This window comes from Nothobranchius furzeri, chromosome 14 (genome assembly GCF_043380555.1).
Source record: "Nothobranchius furzeri strain GRZ-AD chromosome 14, NfurGRZ-RIMD1, whole genome shotgun sequence".
Classification (NCBI taxonomy): domain Eukaryota; kingdom Metazoa; phylum Chordata; class Actinopteri; order Cyprinodontiformes; family Nothobranchiidae; genus Nothobranchius; species Nothobranchius furzeri.
This window is the reverse complement of record NC_091754.1, coordinates 26398514-26421220: the sequence shown is the minus strand read 5'-3', so window position 1 is coordinate 26421220 and position 22707 is coordinate 26398514. Positions and strand designations below refer to the sequence as shown.

Here is a 22707-nt window from a genome sequence, read left to right as displayed (position 1 = left end):
AGCCCCAAAAGCCTGACGCACATCACCGCGTCATGCACCTAGCTCCCGACACCGAGCCGCGTTTGGAGCTCGAAGGCACAGAAGCTCCACCCACTAAGCCAAAATCTGCTAAACCTAGACCTGTTAAACAGCGAGAGCAGTCCCAATCTCCTCAACAGGGGAAGGGGGGTGCTGATTGGCCGCCTAGGTCTGGACAATCAGACAGGAAGTGGCCCAACCAAAACCAACGGCAGGCAGGTCGGAACAGTGGAAGGTTTAAGGAGCGCCGCCCACAGGTAGGTCCCGAACACAAGTCCGCAGGTGAGTACTTGACCAAAGCCGACCTCCAGGAGATGTTTCAGCAGTTCCTAGCTAAACAGAAGGAACAGCTGAGATCTGCAGATGAGACCCCTGCACCAAAGTCCGCTTCTAAGAAGCCAGACCCAGAGCCAACGTCCGCATGACTAGGCGTGGCTCAACCTCCCAGCGTGGCCAGGACCTACCTGATCAGCTGGGGGAACACTACTGGTAGATCACAGGAGTCTCCTGAAATCTACCCCCCAGAGAAACCTGATACTAAATTTCTGAAGTTCCTTGGTGACTTAACAAACCATGATCATGCTCGCCGTTTGTACTGTAGCACCAACGTAGGTGGATGCATACAGGTTGATGCTCTGCTGGATACCGGCTCAGAAATCACCCTGATGTGCTCCACGCTGTTCCATCGCGTGTCTGACACCATGCGGTCACTCGGGAAACCAGTCCAGGTAGAGCCCTGTGACCTGAAAATCACCAGCTACACCCAGACCCGGGAGTGTATCACTCACCGGGCGTGGCTGGATATCACCTTCCAAGACATGACTCTGGTTCACCCGTTTTATGTCTGCCAGCTAGACACTGAACCACTTCTCATTGGTCAGGACCTGCTTGAACGTCTAGCTCCCCTCATCGACTGCCAGAAGGGTCAACTGTGGGCCCAGGTGGAAACACCTAAGCCCTGGAACCCGGATAGCAGCCGACCATCCTCCATTCTTGAAGTCAGCATAAGTGAGCAGCAAAACCCTCGTTCCAAGGTCATGCCCCTCCCTACGGCTCCCACAGACGATGACCGCCTGCAAAGGCATGAAACCGCTCCTGGAACTCCGTTCCGCACACATTCATCTTTTCTCTGCTCGCTGAAGAACGTCAGCCTGCAGCCATATGCACCACACATAGTTGGTGGTCTTACCATCAACTGCACCCACATCTCAGATGCTCGCCTTGCTCTTTGGTCTGAAAAGTCAGCCATCAGCCAGCAGACGTTTGAACACCTGCGTCAGAAGGACCCCCTTCTGGTCAGTGTGACACGTAGCCATCGGCTCTTGTCACCTACTTGGCCGCAGAGGCTCCTGAAAGCGCCAGAGGTCTGCTCTCTGACTATCCAACTTGGAGCAAGACAGCTCACACATACATTCAGCATCATACCACAGCTTGATCCACCTGCACTCATTGGAGCAGATCTGCTGGTTCGACTCGGTACCCAGCTGGACACTTGCAATCAAGTCCTTTGGGCCCGGGCCACACCATCCTCTGAGCCTGGCTCAGAAGGCCCTGAACACTTGCTGTCCGGTCAGACCATTCCACAGGCCTGCCGTGCAGTGGTTGAGGCCAGCACGGTTCTGCCCCCACAGGTCAAAGGAGTGCCTGTTCGTCTGACTCTGATGAAGCATCAGAAGCTGCCAGGCACACAGGCCTTCTTCCAGCCATCACCACACTTCTTGGAGCTCAACTTAGCCGTCTGTGGCACGCCACTCTTGGAGCTGAACAATCGTTCTGCGTACTTGTTGGTCGAAAATCCGACCCGGAGTCCTATCCACATGCCGGCAGGAAAGCCCTTGGGCATGCTGATAGATAGCTCATTCCATGACTTCGAACTTTCAGTCCCCGTGATCGGACAACTTCCGTTGTTCTTGAACGACAGACAGGTTGGTGTAGACACATTCAGTACTTTCCCTTCACAAATGATTACCATCAAGCGACATGAAGCCCTTCCTAAGGAACCCATTTGCAGTGCAACCTTAGATACTGACAGCGGTCAGTATCTAACGGTTTTTGCAATAAATACTCAACCCTCTGAGTCACCGGTTGAAAGCCCGGAACACCAGAGACCCTCCTCCTCTGAACCTTATGACGGCTTCGAAGCCGAAGTCAGCCAGCAGCTTGACAAAGCGGATGCGCTGGAGTCAGAGGAGCAGAGAGCAGCGCTTAGAAGCCTGTTCTATGAGTTTCAGTCCATCTTATCCAGGGACTCCCTGGACTGTGGACTCACAAACCTGCATACGGTTCGCATTCCAACGAACCCGAATGCCCCTCCTACTTTTGTACGTCAGTACAAGATTCCCCTCGCTGCTTATGAGTCGATCCAGGAGATCCTCGATCAGCTGAAGGAGAAAAACATCATCAGAGAGTGTAACTCCACTTACAACTCTCCCATCTGGCCGGTTCTGAAACCGACTGGGAAATGGCGTCTCACCATAGACTATCGCGCACTGAACAAACAAGTACCTCTCTCCAGGTGGCCTATGATCCATTTAGATCAGGAGCTAGCCAGAGTCAGAGATGCTCGTTTCTTCTCTACGGTTGACGTAGCCAACGGCTTCTGGACCATGAAGGTTGAGCCGGCGGACCAGTATAAACTGGCTTTCTCCTTTGGAAATCGCCAATATACTTGGAACCGCTGCCCCTTTGGCTACTCTAACTCACCTGCCGAGTTCAACATCTTCCTCCACAAAGCCATGTCAGATGCTGCTTCCAGAGGGAACCTCATATATGTCGATGACATCTTGATGAGGAGTCGAACCTTCGAGGAGCACCTGGCCGAACTCCGTCACGTGCTGCAACAGCTCGCTGACGCCGGAGCTAAATTGGCGATTCTCAAGGGACAGTGGTGTCGAACCAAAGTGGAGTATGTTGGACTGCTGGTTGGCCCTAATGGAGTCGAGCCCCAAGCGGGACGCATTAGAGCCATTCAGGACATCAAAGCCCCAGCTAATCTGACCGAACTCAGGAGCTTCCTCGGAGTCTGCAACTACTCCAGGCAGTTCATTGAGGAGTACGCTGAAATAGCGAGGCCCCTCACTGAGCTGCTTCAGAACGACACACCTTTCGTGTGGTACAGACCCCAAGAACTCTCCTTCCAGTTCCTAAAACAGAAGTTGGCGTCCGCACCCTGTCTGGCTTACCCAGACAAGGATAAAGAGTTCTACATAGAGGCTACTTTCTCCTCTCACTGCCTGAGCGCTGCTTTGAAGCAGAAACACGATCAGGACATGAGAGTTGTGGCATACGCCAGCAAGCCTCTGAGCAAGGTGGAACTCCAGTTCTCAGACTGTGAGAGAGCCCTCCTCTCTACAGTCTGGGCTGTCGAACACTTTCGTAGTTACATCGGTGGACAGAAAGTGATCATTGAAACGTGTCATCAGCCCGTCACCTTCCTAAACAGCCAGCGTCTGCGCGAAGGAAGAGTGTCAAACAGCCGCATTGCGACGTGGATGATGGTGCTCCAAGGATACAACATTGAGGTCAAGTATGGTCAGAACACCAAGCTAGCGCTAGGACAAGGGCTAGCAGGCTGCCAGCACTGTGACTCTGACTCCGTCATGGGCCCCCTGGACACACCTGCCGCAGTCTACCCAACCGCATCCAATCATCGCTACTTTGATGAGAATGTTTGCCAAGGGCTTCCGAAAGTTTACACTGACGGATGCGCCTACCTTCACGAAGGCCAGCTCCGTGCCGGGGTTGGAGTCGTTTGGGTGGACTGTGACACTAAGCAACCAAATCACTACCGGTTGGGCCAAAAGTCTAGTCAGTACGCCGAAATTGCTGCAGTGTTGATAACCCTCCAGCAGGCGGCAGCCTTGGACATCACTCAAATCGTCCTTTGCTCAGATTCAAACTACGCTAGACACAGCTTCATATCTCACTTCCCCATGTGGAAGGAGAACAACATGAAAAATGCCAGGAACAGAGACGTGAAACACTCGGAGTTATTCCTAGCGTGTGATCTGCTCACCACTGAGAAAGGCATAATGGTCTACTGGAAAAAGGTCAAAGGTCACTCCAGGACCCTAGGTCCGGAGAAAGATGGTAATGACGAAGCTGACCGCCTTGCTAAGCTCGGTGCTGACCAGGGAACCTGTTGGGAATTCAAAGACGAGTGGCTTCCACCCAAGGCCGTTCACGAGGTCTGCGCGATTACTCGTCGCCATGCTAGCCAGGCAGACGAACCTCGGACCGTTGAGGTACCCGTGTTTCTAGGCAGAAAACCACAGGACGCGGACCTAGTCACCATGCAGGAACAAGATCCTGACCTGAAGCTCATCCGCGAGCTTCTCCAAAAGGGCCCGATGTCTAAACAACCATCACCACCTACGGGCGCAAGCCGAGATTTGGTAACCCTGCATCGTCAACTCGCGCATCTGAAACTACAAAACGATTTGTTAGTTTACATACGTGACGACCACAGCCCGCCGCGCTGGGTTGTTCCACTCGACCACAGAGGAGTGATGCTTGCCTACGCCCACGACACTCCGGTTGGAGGTCACCGCGGAGCAAAAGCTACCCTCGCGTCACTGACAGAAGTAGCATATTGGCCGTCGATGTCCAAGGACGTACACGGCTATGTCCAAGGCTGCCTCATCTGTGCCCAGTTTCAACCCTCCCAGCCGCTTGCTAGAGCACCACTGCAACGCAGGGGAATAACCTTCCCTTGGTCCCACCTGCAGATCGACTGGGTTGGACCGGTTCCCAAATCGGCAAGAGGAAACAAATATATGCTAACTGTAACTTGCAGTTTCACAAAGTGGGTGGAATGCCTTCCAGCGCCAAACGATACAGCCGTCACAACCGCTGTACTGCTGATTAACCACGTTTTCAGTCGATGGGGACTTCCACTCTGCATTGACTCTGACCGGGGAACTCATTTCACATCCAGTGTAATGACGTCCCTGTTTGAACTTTTGGGAGTGGAAGTGAGATTCCACCTCCCCTATCACCCACAGTCATCCGGACAGGTCGAACGGATGAACCGCACGGTCGTCTCTATGCTCAAAAAGTACGTCTGCTCCACTGGGAAGGACTGGGACGTCAAGCTCCCTCTGGTCCTGATGGCCATACGGTCCACTCCACAGAGATCCACGGGGGTTACGCCCTTTGAGATGATGACCGGCAGACTGATGACTCTACCACTGCACCTCCTGTATCACCCAGAGGATGTCAGTGTTGCCACTGCCTATACCGCTCATCAGTATGTGGCAGACTTGAAAACACACCTCAGAGCTACATTCGCGCACGCTCAGAAGAAACTGGAGACCAACGTAGAAGGCGCTAAAGCCTACTACGACCAAAAGACAACCAGCCGCGAATACGAGGTGGGTGACAAAGTATTCTACTTTCGGTTCGCCCAACCGGCACGCAAAGCTAAGAAGTTCCTGCCCTGCTGGTCAGGACCATTTGAGATCGTGGCAAAACTCTCTCCAGTTGCATACAGGTTACGCATCACCAAAGCGAGACAGGAGCCTGTCTACAAATGGGTGCATGCAAACCAAATCAAACCCTACGTCAAACCATCCCCGCGGGTACAGAGACCAGACTCCCCGCAGGAGGTAGACGTAGTCGCTACATAGTTCTATGCATGGAAATGGAAAGGGGGGGAAGTGCACGTTTAACCCACTAACATGTACTAACCGACAAAGAACCAGGCCCCCCCCCCGCCGTCACTTTCACTAACCAAGAGAAACTCCTTCCTAGACCGCTAACAGGATGTACCTACTAAAACCTTACAGAGTACTCTGGTACCTACATTCTGCTCTGATTAATGAATCTCTACGTGCAATCAAGACTTTGTCTGAAACCATACATCAGGATATTGTGTACACATGAGTGGTGAGAGATTTGATGTAGGACCTGCTCAGGGAAGTAAGTTCCACGCTGGATAGCTTGGTTGAAAGTCGTATTTCCCCGTACTTAGTACCACTGGACCTGCTCAAAGTTAGCTTGACAGCTGCTACCCCTCTACGGTGCACCGTTCACCAATCCACCTAGCGTACAGCCTAGGTAGTGCAATTCCCATTCACGTTGATGCAGAAAAATTAGAACTCGGTTTCCTGTTACATGTTCCCATAATTGTGACACCTCACATCTATAGGTTTAAGTCGATGCTTAACATTGGTATTTGAAAGGACGGTAGGCATTTCCACTTTGAACTAGAAACCTGGCACTCCATCACCTCAACCTCGAACAGCATGACTCAGAGATTGAGATCATGGACGCTTTCCAGGGTTGTAACTTTGCCTTCGATTTAGAAATTGACCAACAATTACTGATTGAAGGAACCAAATTTGCTAAGTTCACACAAAACCCGCGTGAACTTACTTTGACGCCCAAGACGCTACATTGACACAGATTATACGACTTTAATCTGCACATTGGTCGCCCTGGGGATGGAATGGCTCATCACGGCCGTGATAGCTTATTCCGCCTACAGGCGTGTTAATAAACTCCAAGATAAGATGCACTTGCTCACCTACGGTGTGCCTCGTAACCGCGTTCGGGGAGACTCCAAGCGTTAATGTACCACACCTGTCTAAAGGGGGTGAGCAACGTTTTTTTTATTATTTTGTAACCCTAAGAGTAGTTCTCATTTTAGTCTACCTCACATATTTATCTGAGTGTTGCAGTATGTCACATTCTTTATAAGCTACACACTGAATGTATGACCTAAGAATGTATTTTATGAGACCTCAAGGTTGCTATGAATTTTCTTGGATGTTATATGTTACATGTTTTTTTTTGGGGTTTTCTGTATTTTTGTTTCTTACTTGGTCACATATTGACTAGTGGTTATGTGCCGGCCCAGCTCAGTCTGTCAATGACTCTGTCTGACACACCAGCACATTGTAGTACCTCTTAGTTTTATGGTCCTTGTTTTAGCCCAAAGACTGTCCTGATCCACCCTTTGGACCAAAAAGGGGGGAATCTTGGGACCACATAGGTCAATGCGCGTTTGCGAACTATGGACCTCGTACATCACCGCGTGCTCCATAAACTGAACTGTATGGCCGGCGGTGAGATGCCTTTGTGTCCCCTCGTGGAGTTAACCGCCCACCGACCTTCCTCCTGCTACACTACTACCACTCGCATGGACGACATCATCATTGCGTACCACCTGCGTGAGTGGCTTCTTCTCGTTATGCGCGTTGGGGACTATCCCGTTTCCTATCCTCTTTTGTTTTGTGCCTGACCAGGATCCAAGACAAAGACAAAGACCAAAGGCGCCAGGATCCAAGACAAGGACCAAAGACAAAGGTGTCCAAGGAGACCAACGTCCTAAGGGACAAACCCACCTGTGCTTCCGACAATCAAGTCGACCTACGTTCATGAGGAACAAACCCATCTGTGCTTCCGACGATCGAGCTTTGGGCGCGATCCCCGAAACCAAAAGGGGGAATGTTGAGGGTCTGACCTCATGAGGAAATTACTATGCAGTGATTTTCTCCAAAATGACTGTGCTTAAATTGCTCTGAAAAGCAAATAATCACATCAGCGCCAAGAAACTTCATTTCCCATGATGCTTTGCACACGGAAGCATTGTGATGACGTCACCGCCTAATACCAGAAACACGATCTGCGGGAGGCGGGAGCTTGGAGCTTTCCCGCGACTTCAAAGACTATAAATCATGAATGAGACAAAGAAACCTCGTTCTTTTGCCCAGGATACCTGGCGGTAAGGACACGCTTATCGACGCTCCGACAACTTGAGCACGCGGAAGCTCTAAGTGCCAAGTTGAGCCACGGAACTGCTGGAAACTAAACTGCAAGCCCATCAGATCTGCTCGTTTCTGCTCCCCTCCAGCTGATGTTTGAGGACACAGAACTGCGGAGGGAAACAACAACTCCATCCAGCTCTCAGAAACGCTGTAAGTTATAACTCAGCACAGAAAGAAACTTTGCTGTCTCTGTCCAGCCCGTGGAGAAACACTCGTGAACGCCAAACAACGGAGAAAGCATCAAACCGACGGATGACGCCGGAAACTGCGGAGAAAAACGGAGAACCGTCAAGTCATAACAGCGGGGGACGCCTTGCTGCTTTGGTGATCAGGAAACTCATTTTTTTCTCTCCTTTTCTTCTCCCGTTTCCTCTATAGTCTCAAATAAGCAATAAACCGCGTCTATTGCTTAAAAAGTAGCTTCGTGTTTTCCTCTTTCGTCCCAAACACGTCCGTCGGGTCATTTTGAAAGAATAAACTGCTTATTGATCATTGTTTGGTATCTTAAAATGGTTTCTGTCATGGCCAGGCTGAAACTAAAAGATATTAATTTGTGATTAATCTTTTGTGTTGTTTCATGATCTTTTTAAATGTTTTGAGTGATTTAAGGTTAAGTTACTACTGATTCTAAGTGCTTTGGAAGTTAAAGTGCAAGTTGCCACCCACACTTTAGCCAGACAAAGGGGTCAGCCATCTTGTATTCAAGACTCCATTTTGAATCCATACACACGCACACACACACACACATACACACTACTCCTTTGTGAGAACAAAGGACCCCATTCATACATCCTCCATCACATGCAAACACATCCATCTTCAATCATATCACACGGTTATTATTCATCTATTCCACTGTTTATTCATTTGACAAATTGTTAATTAAACGTTATAAAATTCAGATTTTCGTCTCCAGTAGCTTTGTTGTGTCGAAGAGAAGTCTCTGCTCCAAGGATTCTACGAACTTCAAGAAAGACTGATAAGAGTTTTGGATTCAATTTTTCCCCGGAAAAAGGGGAATGGTGCCCCGTATATCTAAGAATATCTTAATTAATTAATAAATCAGTAAATATTTACATATTTACAGAATTTATTGAAGAATCCAAAAGTAAGTTAACGCTTGCGAATTGTTCGCTCCTAATAACCCCAACATTATCCTGGGCTGTATTTAAATCCATTGCGGCTGTAAATGCAAAAGGGCTGCTCAAGATAAAAAGTCAGACAAAGGTTTCATTTTAGCAGGACGAGTAATAAGGTGATCAATTCCAGGGGTTGGAGGTACTTTCTCCTCCTGTTCATCCTGCTTTTATTTGCCTCATTTGTCTATCTGAAAAGGAGGTCTACAGTACTGAAAAGCACATGATCCCAAAGTGCTTCATCACATTAATGCGTTTCTAACTTATGATCAAACAACCAATGGTGTTTGATAAACTCAAGCCTTTAAGAGATATTTGGCGTCTGCCTCATCAATCCCGGTGACTGCCTGGTGGGATCTGGGTCTCTGGGTTCTGCTGGGTCCCCGGCGGGGGTGGTCGCCCGTGGGTCCCGGGTTGCTGGGTCCTGGGCTCGGCCGGCTGGGGGGTGGGAGGCTGCGGGCGGGCCTGTGGGCTTGCCGCTGATATCTCCCATCACTCTGCCAGCTGCTGGTTGTGGCCCCCTGAGGCGATCCTCTGCGCCTCTCGAGGGGGGCAGGGGTTTATCTGGTCGCGGTCTCCTTGGGGTCCTTGTGCTTGGAGGCAGCTCCTGGATCTCTGGGACTTGGAGCTCCCTCTATCTCCTATGCATCTTTGGGGGGCAGATCTGTGGCCCCTCACACTCACAAGCGCGTGTACACACACAGGTGCTCACATAAGTATGGACTTGGGCATGGTCAACACGTCTTCAGGCTGTGGTTGGCACTAAATGCACTGTGATTTATTATCGTGTGATTGTTCAGTAAAACAATGTTGATTTTATATTTCTTCATCAAGTTGACGCAGTGATAGCTTGCTCCTGTTGTACTGTTGTGTGTCCCTTTTCTGCAGGTCTAGAAGCAGACTCTCGTTCATCATTGATTGTTAATTTTTGTGGAACCCCCCACCCCCCCATCCCCATTTGTCTCTTCCTTTCTCTTTTGCCTCTGTCTCCATGTCCGGTCGGAATTACAGGAGTTCAAAAAACAACAACAATAAAGTTTTAAGTATCAGGCGTGACATTAAAAGCAGAAGCTTTGATTCTCCACCTGAGAGTAAATCTGTAAGGCTTGTCACCAGCATTCAGGCATTAATGTTTGCTTCACAGTCAAACAGGACACGGGAAAATATAAATAGATAAATAAAATTAAAAAAAAAATTTTTTTTAAAGAGACACACAAAAAACAGAATAATCACAGGTAATGTGCATGTACAGCCTGTGCATTAGTGGTGGGTATAGAAAACCAGTTCCCACTCTTTCAATTCCCTTATCAATTCCAGTCGGCACGAATGACATCACTACGCACGCCGCATAGCTTACACATTTACTCAGCAGGAAACACTGTGTCTAAGCAGCAGAAACGATCGAAAGTTTGGTTATACTTTACGAGGAAGGATGAAAACAAAGTAAACTTGCAAAGTCAATATTTTATCAAAACACTACGGATATGCAAAAGCATTTGCACACAAAATATACAATAACTTCAAGTGAATGACTCCAGGTACAATAGATCATTAATAAGCTGACAGTTATAATGCAGACCATCTGCAATTCATTTTTGCCATCTACTGAACTGGACTGCATGGTGGCGCAGTTGGTAGCACTGTTGCGTCACAGCACAAAGGCTGCAGGTTCGAAACTCGGCTGCGGCCTTTCTGCGTGGAGTTGCGTGTTTTCCCCATGCATGCGTGGGTTTCCTCCGGGTACTCTGGTTTCCCCCACAGATCACAACATGCCCTATAGGTTATAAATTGTAAGTCGCTTTGGATAAAAGCATCTGCCAAATGAATAAACAAACATAAATTAGTCGGAAACTGATAAAGAACTGGATTGATGGACAGAATTGACAATGGCATTGCTTTTGATAAAAACTTATCAATTCCCACCTCTACTGCGCATGGTGTTGATTTAATCAAAGAGGCCTAAAAGAGTAAATATTTATGGAATAAGTACCTATCGTCTCTTATTTCTCTGCTGAACTTTCATTGTGGACAGTGATGTATTTGGTGACCTCTCCTGATGAATTGCCTTCATAAACGTGGTGCAAGAATTAATCATTTCTAAAATCCAGCGTTATTAGTAATAATCTTGTACTTGATGTAACCAAAGAAGTTTTGTTTTACTCATTCGTGAATTACGATGTGTCAATTGTTGAGGCTTTTGCAACAAAATCCAATGAGTTATTAAGCATTTAGTCAGAACCAGAGTCTAACGCCCTGCCGGCACACCTAAAACATGTAAAAACTAGTGCGAGTCAAGGAGAAAAGCAAAACCACAAAAGAAAGACCAGAAGTAAGCACGAAAACACAAACTACAGATGGATCAATGTTGCCAATATGATATTAAAATTAGTTATATAGATACTAAGAATTAACCCTGATGAACCTTGGGAGCACAAAGCAATATGGAACACCTAGTCACGAAAACTACCATGATGAAAGCTGCATCATCAAACATAGTCATACATGACATGTTTGTTATTTTAAGCCACCAAACTTGACATTTCTTGTTTTATTAAGTTTTATTTGAAGCAAATGATGTATAAAATCCCATTAAAGTTAAATACCTTAGTGAAATATCTGAAATGTTACCTCTGGTAAGGTCAGGACCATGGAAAAAAATTCAAATCTAGGCTGATGAAGTACAAAAGAATGATAAAGCTGCTATCTACACCATCTTCATCCTGACTCCAACTGTTCCTCTTGTTGTCGTTATGAATGACACGATTGTATCTGTGTTGGTGACTCTCTCTTACTGTGTAACGGCATCATGTGATGAGTTACTCTCACCTCACTGAGTGACGGCGAGATATGAGTCTCATTCATTTTGTTCTATGATTGCAGATGCATCCTCGGGGGGGGGGGGGGGGGGGGTCGGTGTGTGTGTGTGTGTGTGTGTGTGTGTGTGTGTGTGTGTGTGTGTGTGTGTGTGTGTGTGTGTGTGTGTGTGTGTGTGTGTGTGTGTGTAAATGTGGCGGTTCTGCAAGACTGACAACTGGATGGTCCAATAGTTGCTTCAAGTACAAAAGGTGTTACTGTTGGACGTTTCGAGACAAATGCAGGAGAACCACTTTATTTTTTTTCAATCTCCACAATATATTTATAGTAGGGCTGAACGATTAATTGCATAGGCAATTAAATTGTGATGTGACAAAAGGAAATTTTCTAATCGCAAAGGCTGCGATTTGACTGGCAGCGAGTGGTTAGCACAATGCTAATATACATGGAAAACCCTAAGAGATACTCATGCTAATACTGCTGATTACATTCTTACAAGTTACGAATTAGGATGCCAAATGATTACATTTAGAGTCTAATAAAAACTAAAAACTGCCATCAATCAAATAAATACAGACAGATATTTAAAGCTAGAAAACCGTAAGAGACTTTAACTCCACTGAGTTTTGGCTAGCAGCTATGGATGTAACTGAACTACGAAAGCTCTGCATGGACAAGGCATCGAAAACTAAACACAAAAGACTTCAATAAATGGAACACACTTCTTTCCTGCAAAAAAATGTTCACAGTTGATGCTAATACCTATGCTCCTTCAAGGGATATGCTCCAGGCTGCGAAGCACTGCACCTTCAAATACAAAATTTTGTCTTTGATTGTGAGTGTTTATGTATATGTAGACAAATAAGTGTGTTGATATGATATGAAGATAAATATGTAGATAAATAAACTTGTTTATATTCAGTACAAGTTGCATTGATTTTTTTTTTTTGCTTCCGTTAGTTGAAAAATATGAGAAAAGCCCCTTGAAAATTAATCGTGAATTAAATCGCAATTGCAATATTGAAGGAAAAAATTGCAATTAGATTACTTTCCAGAATTGTTGGAGAAATTGTTCCAGAAATACGTCATCATTTTTAAATTAGTCCCGGTAATACCGTACACTGGGGTAAAATGTGGAGAAAGCTCAAGCCAAGCCTAATGTGATAAGTATTGTTGTTTGTTTACTGATTAGTTAAAGAGAGATCAACCTTGACAGATGACACAGCTCTTTTATGGACATCTTGAAGCCTTACGCAATTTAGACACTGTGCACCAATAAGTCCCAAGTTTTATGATGATTGGCAACCTGGAGTCCCAGTGAAACTCTTCCTAAAATTGAAATAAGCTGGGAAATTGTTCATCACATAATCCGGACACTAAGGATGCATTAAACCTAAAACCAGAAGATATTAACTTACACCTTCTAACCTACTGCTCATCTTTTCCTCCCAACAGCCTAAAACCTACATCGCACAATCAATCCTGCAGCTGAAAAAACAAGCCACTTCCTGGATATCATCTCAATCTACCAGCAGCAATTTTTTTTCCATAATGTGCTCTCCTCCCCTGATCTAGAGAGCATGCCGCATTTCATGAAAATGCAGCGTACAGTAGCCGTCAGAATAAAAGCAGACAGCTGGAAACGAGCACAACTGGCCACCTGCACGTTATTTTCCCCAAGAGATATCAGACTTCTCCCTCGTTCAGTATAGTAACTTTAATACATTAGCAGCAATCCATTAAGAATTATTAATATTAACGATTCACATTGAGAGGCTATGACAAATGTGGCAGGCTTCAACTTGTTTGTGTTTATGTAGACAAGTGTGATCACTTTTCTCTGTTAACCCATAATAAAGACATTAAAGAACCAAACTTCAAGAATGTTTTTTGTGACAAAGAAGTATCTGTTCCAATCACTCTATCAGAGAAAAATCAGAGTTTTAGAAATAACGGGACACTCAGAGCCATTATATTATATTTTTTACAAGTGTATGTAAACCTCTGACCACAACTGTATATTTGTTAAATTAAATATTTAAGTGAGTTACTACCCGCTAGCCACCGAAGCTGCAACTAATTAGCAGCTAACCAACCATAGATAACTTCTTTGGATTAAAAAAAACATTTTAAATTAGTTGTCTTACTTTTAAACTTGAAAATTTGCCCCCGAAGTAGCTGCCGGCTTCCTCCGTCCTTGTGAAAATACTGCGGTGTATTGTGGGTAATTTGACCAAGGCTAGGCTACAAGACACCTCCCGTGTACCCTTGCTCAGCGAGCTAAACGGCTGACAAACGGAGAACACACGCCTCGGTAGAACATGAACATTGGAACACATCTTGGCGGCTCCCGATGACGTATCTCCTAGGCAACTGAGGTGGGGCCAAGACATCAAGGCAAGGTTCCTTGGCATTGGGAAACACCCTTAGACCCGGTCCCCTGTATTTTAGACCCAATTTTTTTGATTATATGTTACAAAGCCGCCAATACTTTTCAACAACTGGGCATCATTTAATTCATTTTTAACTAAATTTAAATTGATATTTCCAGAGATTAACGGTAAAAACTACACATCATCTCTTTAAACAATTATGTACAGTAAATACTTTTCAGTGTAATTAGATTTCATAACAGAATAACTTTAACTTTGTTCATCAGCACCCAAAGATGAGTGTGTAATTAATCCCAACGTTGACTTTTGGTTAACAATGTTCCATGAGCACCAGAGGGGTCATGGGAAGACTAAAGATCCCTTCCTGTGGTCAAAATGGTCAGATGTTAAGGGTCAAGAGAAGCAGCCGCACCAGTGTCTCTAAAATGATCTAAAATTTATATTTTTAAATAGAACTGCAAGAGCACCGAATTATTCTGTCTGCCTTTCACATATCAGAATTCCCTGCTGTAATCTGCAGGCACAGCTAACTGCAGCAGCTCTGGAGGACCATTTTTGCTCTGGATTACTGTCATGCCCCAAATTACAGTAATCCAGCCCCATCCACTTCACCTAGAAAAAGGTCAGATTTGATCACACTCTTGCATGCCCATTAACTAGAACAATTTCCATATGAGACAGGACAGGTGACAAAACTGACTGCTCCATTTAATGAGGTTTTGCAAAAAGTAAACCGTGTCTATTCTTAATAATAATAATAACAATAATAATAATACACAAGTTTATTCTCCTGCATTTTAGCAATCAGAATTTGAAATAGCATTTTGTGCTAACTGAGTGTGACAGCTGAGTGTGGCTGTAGATTTTATTTGTTGCTCAGTGGCTGGAGGCTGTGAGAGGAGAACAGTGAGCTGCATTGTCAGACGAGGGTGGTTCAATGACCCATACACATAAACCAGTCTCTGTCTTTAAGAAGGGTGGCTTTCCCTCAGAAATGTGCAAATGCTAAGCATCAATACCTACATGACACTTAAACAAGACTTCCAAAGCCACTTTTCTTATTTTTCATTCATGTATTTTTGAAAAGAAAAAAAAAGACCCGAGTGAACCACTGGTGGTGACAATAAACCCTCTATAAAGCTTTGAAATAATCTAAAATGCATGCAACTTAACCACACGCTTGCAAACAGCCCATTGTACTACTTCGGTGTCGGTTTTGGTGCTGTTTATGTTTGGTATCTGTGTGGACAGCTGTACGGCGGAGGAAAGCGCTCCTAGCCGGACGATAGGTGATTGTTCTCGGCTGCTAATTCACTCCTCCTCCCCCCGTGTGTCTGGAGCTCCGTGCGTCCGTCCATTGTGGTCTCTCAAACATCAGAACTCCAGAAAAACAATAAAAACAAAAAGCTGTTCCTAAAACATTAAACACAAGCCCCAAATCTGGAGAACTAAAACAGCTTTCTTACCTCGACGCGGAATGATGTGCAGCCCTTGAGAAACTCCTTTATGTTGCTCAGGCACTCGCCGTCATTCTTCGGTTCTGGGTAAATCTGGAAAGACGCAAACGCTAATTAGCGATTAAAACCCCCTCTTCATCGCTTTTCGATGTGTTTCTACATGTAAAGTCTTTTAAAGAGTCTCTTCTTCCTCGACACGCATTGTGAGATTGTGACCGTGTGCGTACTGGGCCCTCCTGGAGGCTGAACACAAACCAGGATCAGACCGAGGCGAGGAAATGACGTGACCACCAGGGAAAGGATGTTGTTCATTCTCCCCGGCTCTTTTCCTGCAGGACTTTCATTTTAAAATTAAGTAAAATGCCTTCATTTTCAATATTTGCTCGAAAAATATCATGCTAAGAAATGTAAACGCTGCTGAACAGGGGCGCTTCCAGGAAGTTTATCAATGGCTTCCCAGATGGGGAATGTGGGGAGGAATATCTTGGGGTGGCAACATAAAACAATATTTTAGGTGGGCTAATTGTGTGACAGCATATTATTGCCACTGGGAAAATTCAAGAAATTTGAAGAAAAATAAGTTGAAAATTTGCGATTCCAAGAAAAGAAAAGAACAGAAAAAAGACAGTGAATCATATTGTAATTCTGTATTCTGACTGTATTTATCTAATGTTTTCCTTTTTATTCTGACATATAATTCTGGGTGATTCTACTGAGGGAACAGAAGTGCAGTTTTGTTTCTTGTCTGCAGCAACATCCACGGTACAGCTCAAAGAACTTCCTTTCATCCTTCACAATAAAAGTCTCAAATACAAATCCACACATCAAATCATCTGAAACACCGAAATATAGTTTGTTAATATTGTTCTCGGGAAAGGCTCAAACAAAAGTTTGAAGATGTTTCGAGGGATGTGTTTGTGTGTGCGTTTGAGACTCTTAATGTGAAAGGTTGAAGTAGGAATTTTTGAGTGCTGAAGCAGATGCCACCATGTAAAAATCTATCTGGCATTTATGTAAAATTTCAAAATTTTTAGAAAACGTGCACCCATAACTCTCAGTTTTGATAATATAAAACCCAGGGTAGAGTTGAGTTCAGACGATCAACAGGTTTCAAATGCAGTGCTCAGCATAAATGAGTACACCCCACTACATTTGTCAAAAAACCTGTAGTAGTTTCCTTTAAGAATCAACATTTTCTATGAGATACCATACTAAAGAATACTCCCACAAATGTGGGCCATTTATTGTAAACAAGATTTGTTAATTTGCACACACAAAAATCTGATTTCCCTAACAAATCCATTCAAGCCCTTACTGCAAAAATGAGTGCACCCCAATTATAGTCTTAGGAGAAAAGCCACACTTAAGACTACACAATTCGAATAAACAGGCATTCAACCATATTAGTCTAATGATTCATTTCAGAGATGTCCAGAAAATAGATGACTATAAAAGGCCAATAACAAGGAAAAATGGCCTGTGTTTGATATAGCACCTTCTAGAGTCCTGGAACCCCCCAAGGCACTTTACAACACAATCAGTCATTCACACACATTCACATCCTGGTGGTGATGAGCTACATTGTAGCTACAGCTGCCCTGGTGCACACTGACAGAGGTGAGTCTGCCGTACACAGGCGCCACCGGTCCCTCCGGCCACCACCAGCAGACAAGGCGGGTTAAGAGTCTTGCCCAAGGACACAACGACAGACTGAGTCTGTGCAGCAGTTCATGAACCAAAGAAAATAGAACCAATGAGATTCAGATCATGAATAAGGAAAGCCATATTGCTGATAGTAATAGAAGCAAGCTGATCACCAGCTTTTCAATGTTATTGTTGTATCCCCTCATTGTACATAAGGTTCTATTGTTATACTGATATTTAGGTCAAAGCTATGACTAATGACTGTATTGATCCATAATAAAACTGACAAAGTATCTCTAATGTCTGTTTTTAGATAGGTGAGGCCAGTTTACACATACCACACCAGTCCACCACCACAAACAAGCATTCACACATATGAACCTGCATCTTTCGGGCCCCTGGGAGGAAACCAAAGTGAGAATTCATGAACGTGCAGACTTCTGCAGGTCACAGCTGAGATTTTAACCTGTGGCCTTCTTACTTTGAGACAAAAGTGCTACCCACTGCCCTTTATAGCTACACGCCAATGGTCTTTACTGAAATCTATAATTTCTAACGTAAAAAACTAAATTTTGAAAAATATATCTAGACCTGTACAAATGTGACGTATAAAAAAAATACAAAATCAGGGAAAAAAAGAATTGCTGCATAAGTAAGAAGAAATGCAACCACATATATAGCTCAGACATTTAAATATTACATTTCAGAAATTATTTAAAAAATAAAACAAATGCCATCTCATCCAAAATATGTTTTTGTTAATGAATCTTTTATCCAACAATAATTTATCTCATGTGCAAACTATTGGAAAGCATGTCATGGTCTGTGTCTGCGTCTCACCTCATGTGTCTCTTTTTGTCCTCATTCGTCTCTAGGTGCTCCTTTTGTGTCTTCTAGCGCCCTCATGTGTCTCCTGGTATTCCCCATTTGCCCTCTAGGTTTCCCCCCTCAGACTTCCCTCCCCCAGGTCCTGTGCTCTCTTGGCCCCCTCTTAGCCACACCCCTGTAGTTTCTTTCTGTAGTGTTTTCCTTTAGTGCCAGCTTCCCCTTAGAATATTAGTTATGGCTCATGCCTTCTGGTCTTTTGTTTTTCTCTTAGGTCATTTTCCTTTGTTACAGCCTTTCATTATTTAGTGTTTTTTCCCCACCAGCGTTTCCTTCTTCCTCCCTGAGTTAGTAATTGTGTTCACCTGGTCCCTCTCCCCACACACCTGCATCTCCCTCTCATCTTCCCAGTCTATATAAGCACTGTCTTGTCTCTGTGTGGTTGTCGGTCCATTGTATTGTTGTCAGCGTTGTTACTCGCGCTCCGTGTGAGCTTTATGTCTCCAGGTTTTTGGTGCTCTAAGTGAGCTTTAGGTGTCCTGTGTTCCAGGACTTTTGAATTTTTGACTTTGTGCTCTAAAGTGAGCTTTGGGTGTCCTGTGCTCCAGGACTTTTGGACTTTGGCTCGCTGCCTTGGATTAATTTTTGTTCTTTCAATCTGCAAATAAAATGATCTTTACTTTGAATCAACTTCTGCCTCTTGTCGTCTGGGTAATCTGCATATTTGGGTCCTAAACATCCCCACAACGTGACAGAGGAGCCATGCTGCAGAAAACGTTAGAAATCACCTTCCATGTTTCACAGAGACGCAGCATGCTTTTTTTTAAACATTGCTTCCTTCAGGTCTGACGGTGTTCACTCACTAATACAAACACTGCACTGTTTCTTTAAAAGGGAGAGGGGTCCGTCTCTGTGTGTGTGTGAATCTCAGATGGTGAGCTGTCGATGTCGACAAATCTGATGTAGAAATAGCCTCTCATCCCTCTAGGCCCATAATGACATGTAAAACATGGATTAAATGGGCTTTATATGCATAGCTTCAGAAGTAAAAACAGGTCTCGGCGTTTACATCTGCACTGGAAGCATAAAAATCGAGGCCTTCATTGTAAAAAAAAAGCACATAAAGGGTTGTTTAACCGTTTAGATTAATTAGATATATCTGCAGCCTTATTTTGGAGATCATCAGAAAAAATGGGGGGTTCGTTTTTACGCACATATATGTGCAAGCACATTGACGTTACGGGAGACAATAACAAGCTGCCGTGACCTACAAAAGAAATTGTATCATGGATCAGTGGACAAAAAGAGAGGCCGGACAACGAACCGCGTCGGTGCCGGAGAACGCACAGACGCGCCGACGGACGGTCGATGCAAAGGGGAGCTGGAGAGAGAGGATCTATCATGCCCTTACTTTCTCCGTGGAGCCCGGGCTGAGCCGCTCCAGCAATCTGCACAGGACCACGCCATCCTTCAGGGAGCTCTGCAGGAAAGCTTCAGGATCTGAAATGGTCTTCTTCGGTGATTCCAGCACCCCGAGCGTGATCAACCATGTCACCGTCTGTTCCGCCGAATTCATGTCCAGGCCCTTGTCAACAAAGAGGCTGCGGTGTTGGATGTCTTTGAACAGCGTGCCGCCCTGTTTATGCTGTCATCTGTGGGAGATAAACATCAGTAATCCCACAAAAACAAAAAAGATGCAGTGAGACAGAGAGAGGGGTAAAGCAAGAGACTGCGGGAACCCCCTCTCTCTCTAAAGATATAAATAAATATTCATATACCTCGGTTGGATGCTGAGGAGATCGGTTTGATTTCGGTAAATCTCCCTTCTTTGATGTTCTGTTTCTACTCCGTCTAACCTGGAAACCTGTAAAGTGCGTCTCACGGTGATGCGCTTTGGCAGCGGACTGCATACATGCGCAGCACAGCAGCCAGACGCTCTCATCTGTTGGATGACATCACAGCAGAGGGACAAGCCAGACCAACCAGTTGTTGGACCCCATTAGCTGGTCATGAATAGGCTTTCACTGCATATGTGCGGCTTTGCATATCCGTTTATTTTAACCGCCACCGGCTCTCTCTCTCTCTCTCTCTTCATTCAAAAGAGGAAGCTGCAGCAGAAGCAGGTCATCATCCACACAACAGGGATGTTTTGCTGAAAATCTTACAAAAACTAAAGAAGCTACACGACAACAGCTCAATTTTTAGATTGGATTTAAATTTAAATGTCAACCTCTATCTCCTATAAGACATTCGCTTTTATTTTTATCAGACTAAATTGACAATTCAGCAAAAATGTTTAGTTTAATTTGCAATAGCATTCATATTCTACCATTAAAATGTAATTTTATATATTTTGGATTGTTTTTTTAGTTTGTTTGGCTCAACTTGTGAAGTAGAAATTTGCCCTGCGTGATGGACATATTCTCACAGCATGTATAGATGTGTACAAACAAGAATCCATTGCTGTAATTCACCGAAAAAGAAATAAATACCTTACTAACTACACTAGTCTTCACATCATGCTAGGGAGAATGAGATTTAGCTGATGGAGACAAAATAAATAAGGCACTTCTAACTTCAATTGAAGTAGTTGTCATTTTTCACAAATGATGATATGTGATTTCAGTTACCTAAAATGTTTTAGTTTTCCTTTTGTGTGAGGGGCATACAGCACATATCGATATCGTTTTATATCGGAATAGCGTGGACAATATCGGTATATCGGTAAAAAAAAAAGCCACACTCGAGCATATAGTTAGACGCTGAAAAAACATGTAATCTGTTTGATTTTTCTTACAAAGATCCAATAAATCCCCAAAGAACTAAATTTAACTCAAATGTTTTGATAAGGTTTCCTGTGTGAAGAGACGTGAAGTTAGTTAGTACCCAGATGTGGAACAACCACATTCTCCCAGTATCAAAACAATAGTGGTGATGATGGCCTAGGAGGGACAGTCTGGAGCCATTCGATGGGGCTGGTAACTGCTGATAACAACCATTTAATAGAATGATAACATTTGAAGCGGGTGGTTTGTTAAACAAGCTGCTAAACAATCATTTATTGTATTTACCAACAAATCAACACGAGGATTCCTTGAGAGGATCTTTGACAGAATCCGGCATTATTTAGAAGATCAACCAGTTTGCTCCACGGGAAGCTGGGAAGAACGCAACAACATCTTAAAGAGCATTTGTGTGAAGTTTTTCTTGCCAGAACATCTGCTGATGTCTTTGTGACAAAGAGACACATCTGGTCAGGACGTAATTATGCAATGTTTCAAGCAACACCTCTTGGAACCTGAGAAGGAGCCTTCCATCCCTTTAAAGCTTTAAACCTGCAAATAAAAGCACAAAAATATTTAATATACTTTACCAAGCTCCCCAACTGAAGGAGCAGAGGATCAATAGTTTCAGTGCTAGGGTTAGATTAACGATAATAAGTTAATGCAGTCAACCAAAACACCGAGATGCCAGGTGCCTCTCAATTTGTGCGGATTCTTGTTTACTGAGTCACTTCACTCATTGTCCACAAGATGGGGCTCTTCCTCTGCTGTGATCTGCTTTAATGTTTTGGTGGATGCTGACCGCTTATAAACACATGAAACGTAAAGCTTCTATAACATGTTTATAAGAGAGTCAGCTGTGACCCAAAAATAGATCCAATAAAAACTTTAGCTAAGTTGATCGTTTTAAGCATATACATGAATATGTTTTTATTTAGTTTGTTTTGGGACTTTTATTTAAAACTAGAAAGGTGCGATAAACTTTCATAATGAGTAACAAGCCTTTAGGAACAGATGGTCCATCAAAAAGTGTAATCATGTTGTCATTTTCATTTTTGACCTGCAGAAATCTAGGATCCCAACTGGATCTCCATGGTAACCGAATCAAGCAGCAGGTTCAGGCAGCTCACATCATCTCTTGTCGCTTCTCTTCATATCCCTGTCTATGGTTTCATCAGAGGGAAGGAAGCGTGTGTGTTGTCAGGAAGCCTGACTCCTGAGGCTTGCAGTGTTCCAAACATGCTGCGTCAAGGGATGCTGCTGGGCCTATGAGGTCCTGTCTCCATGTCTTTGTAACCATGGGTGCTACTGTGGCTGTGGAAGTTGGCTCTAGGCATTTCATACATTTCCAGTCCCACCTCGACAGTTACGACTCTGCTCGATTAAAAAAAACTGTTTTGTGAGTCTGATAAGAAAATCTTAGAGTAAATTGTTTCCAAAACTTGAGGACACAAGCTTGGAGAACAGGATGTAGCATCTTCTACATTCTGCAAATTAAGAGTCTTTTTTTTTAATACAAACATTCACAGATTCCTGTCTGTGAGTCCATGCTCTGACAGCTGCCAAACACAAGAAAAATAAGGAGGGGAAGATGGGCTCTCTGAGGCATGCAGCCTTATTGATTAAAGCGCTCCCATTCTCAGCATTCGAAGAGAACATCGTGTAATAGACACGGGAATTTGACTCATGGAGACAGCTCATATTTTAGTCTGCACAACCCAGAGCCACTTCACAGGACAGAAGCATTAAGCAGAATAATTGATGGAGCAGCCAAGTTTACAGTGACAAAACATCAAAAAGAGAGATGACCAGACCTACATTTTCTAAAGAGGGGATGCAACTAACAGAGAGAAACAACGATCTGTCAT

The 22707-nt window shown here is 44.4% G+C and overlaps 1 protein-coding gene across 3 annotated transcripts in view; it reads right to left on the bottom strand.

Moving 5' to 3' along the window:
- Positions 1-19971, bottom strand: part of arhgef7a (Rho guanine nucleotide exchange factor (GEF) 7a) — a 50008-nt gene extending 30037 nt beyond the window's left edge. For all 3 annotated transcript variants that reach the window (XM_054746794.2, XM_015966129.3, XM_015966130.3), the window contains exons 1-3: positions 19835-19971; positions 19468-19708; positions 15597-15680 (exon numbers count right to left, since the gene is read on the bottom strand). In XM_054746794.2, the coding sequence (XP_054602769.1) occupies positions 15597-15680; positions 19468-19632 (249 nt within the window). In that variant the 5' untranslated portion in view covers positions 19633-19708; positions 19835-19971. The remainder of the gene's footprint in view (positions 1-15596; positions 15681-19467; positions 19709-19834) is intronic.
- Between the last annotated feature and the right edge of the window lie 2736 nt (positions 19972-22707).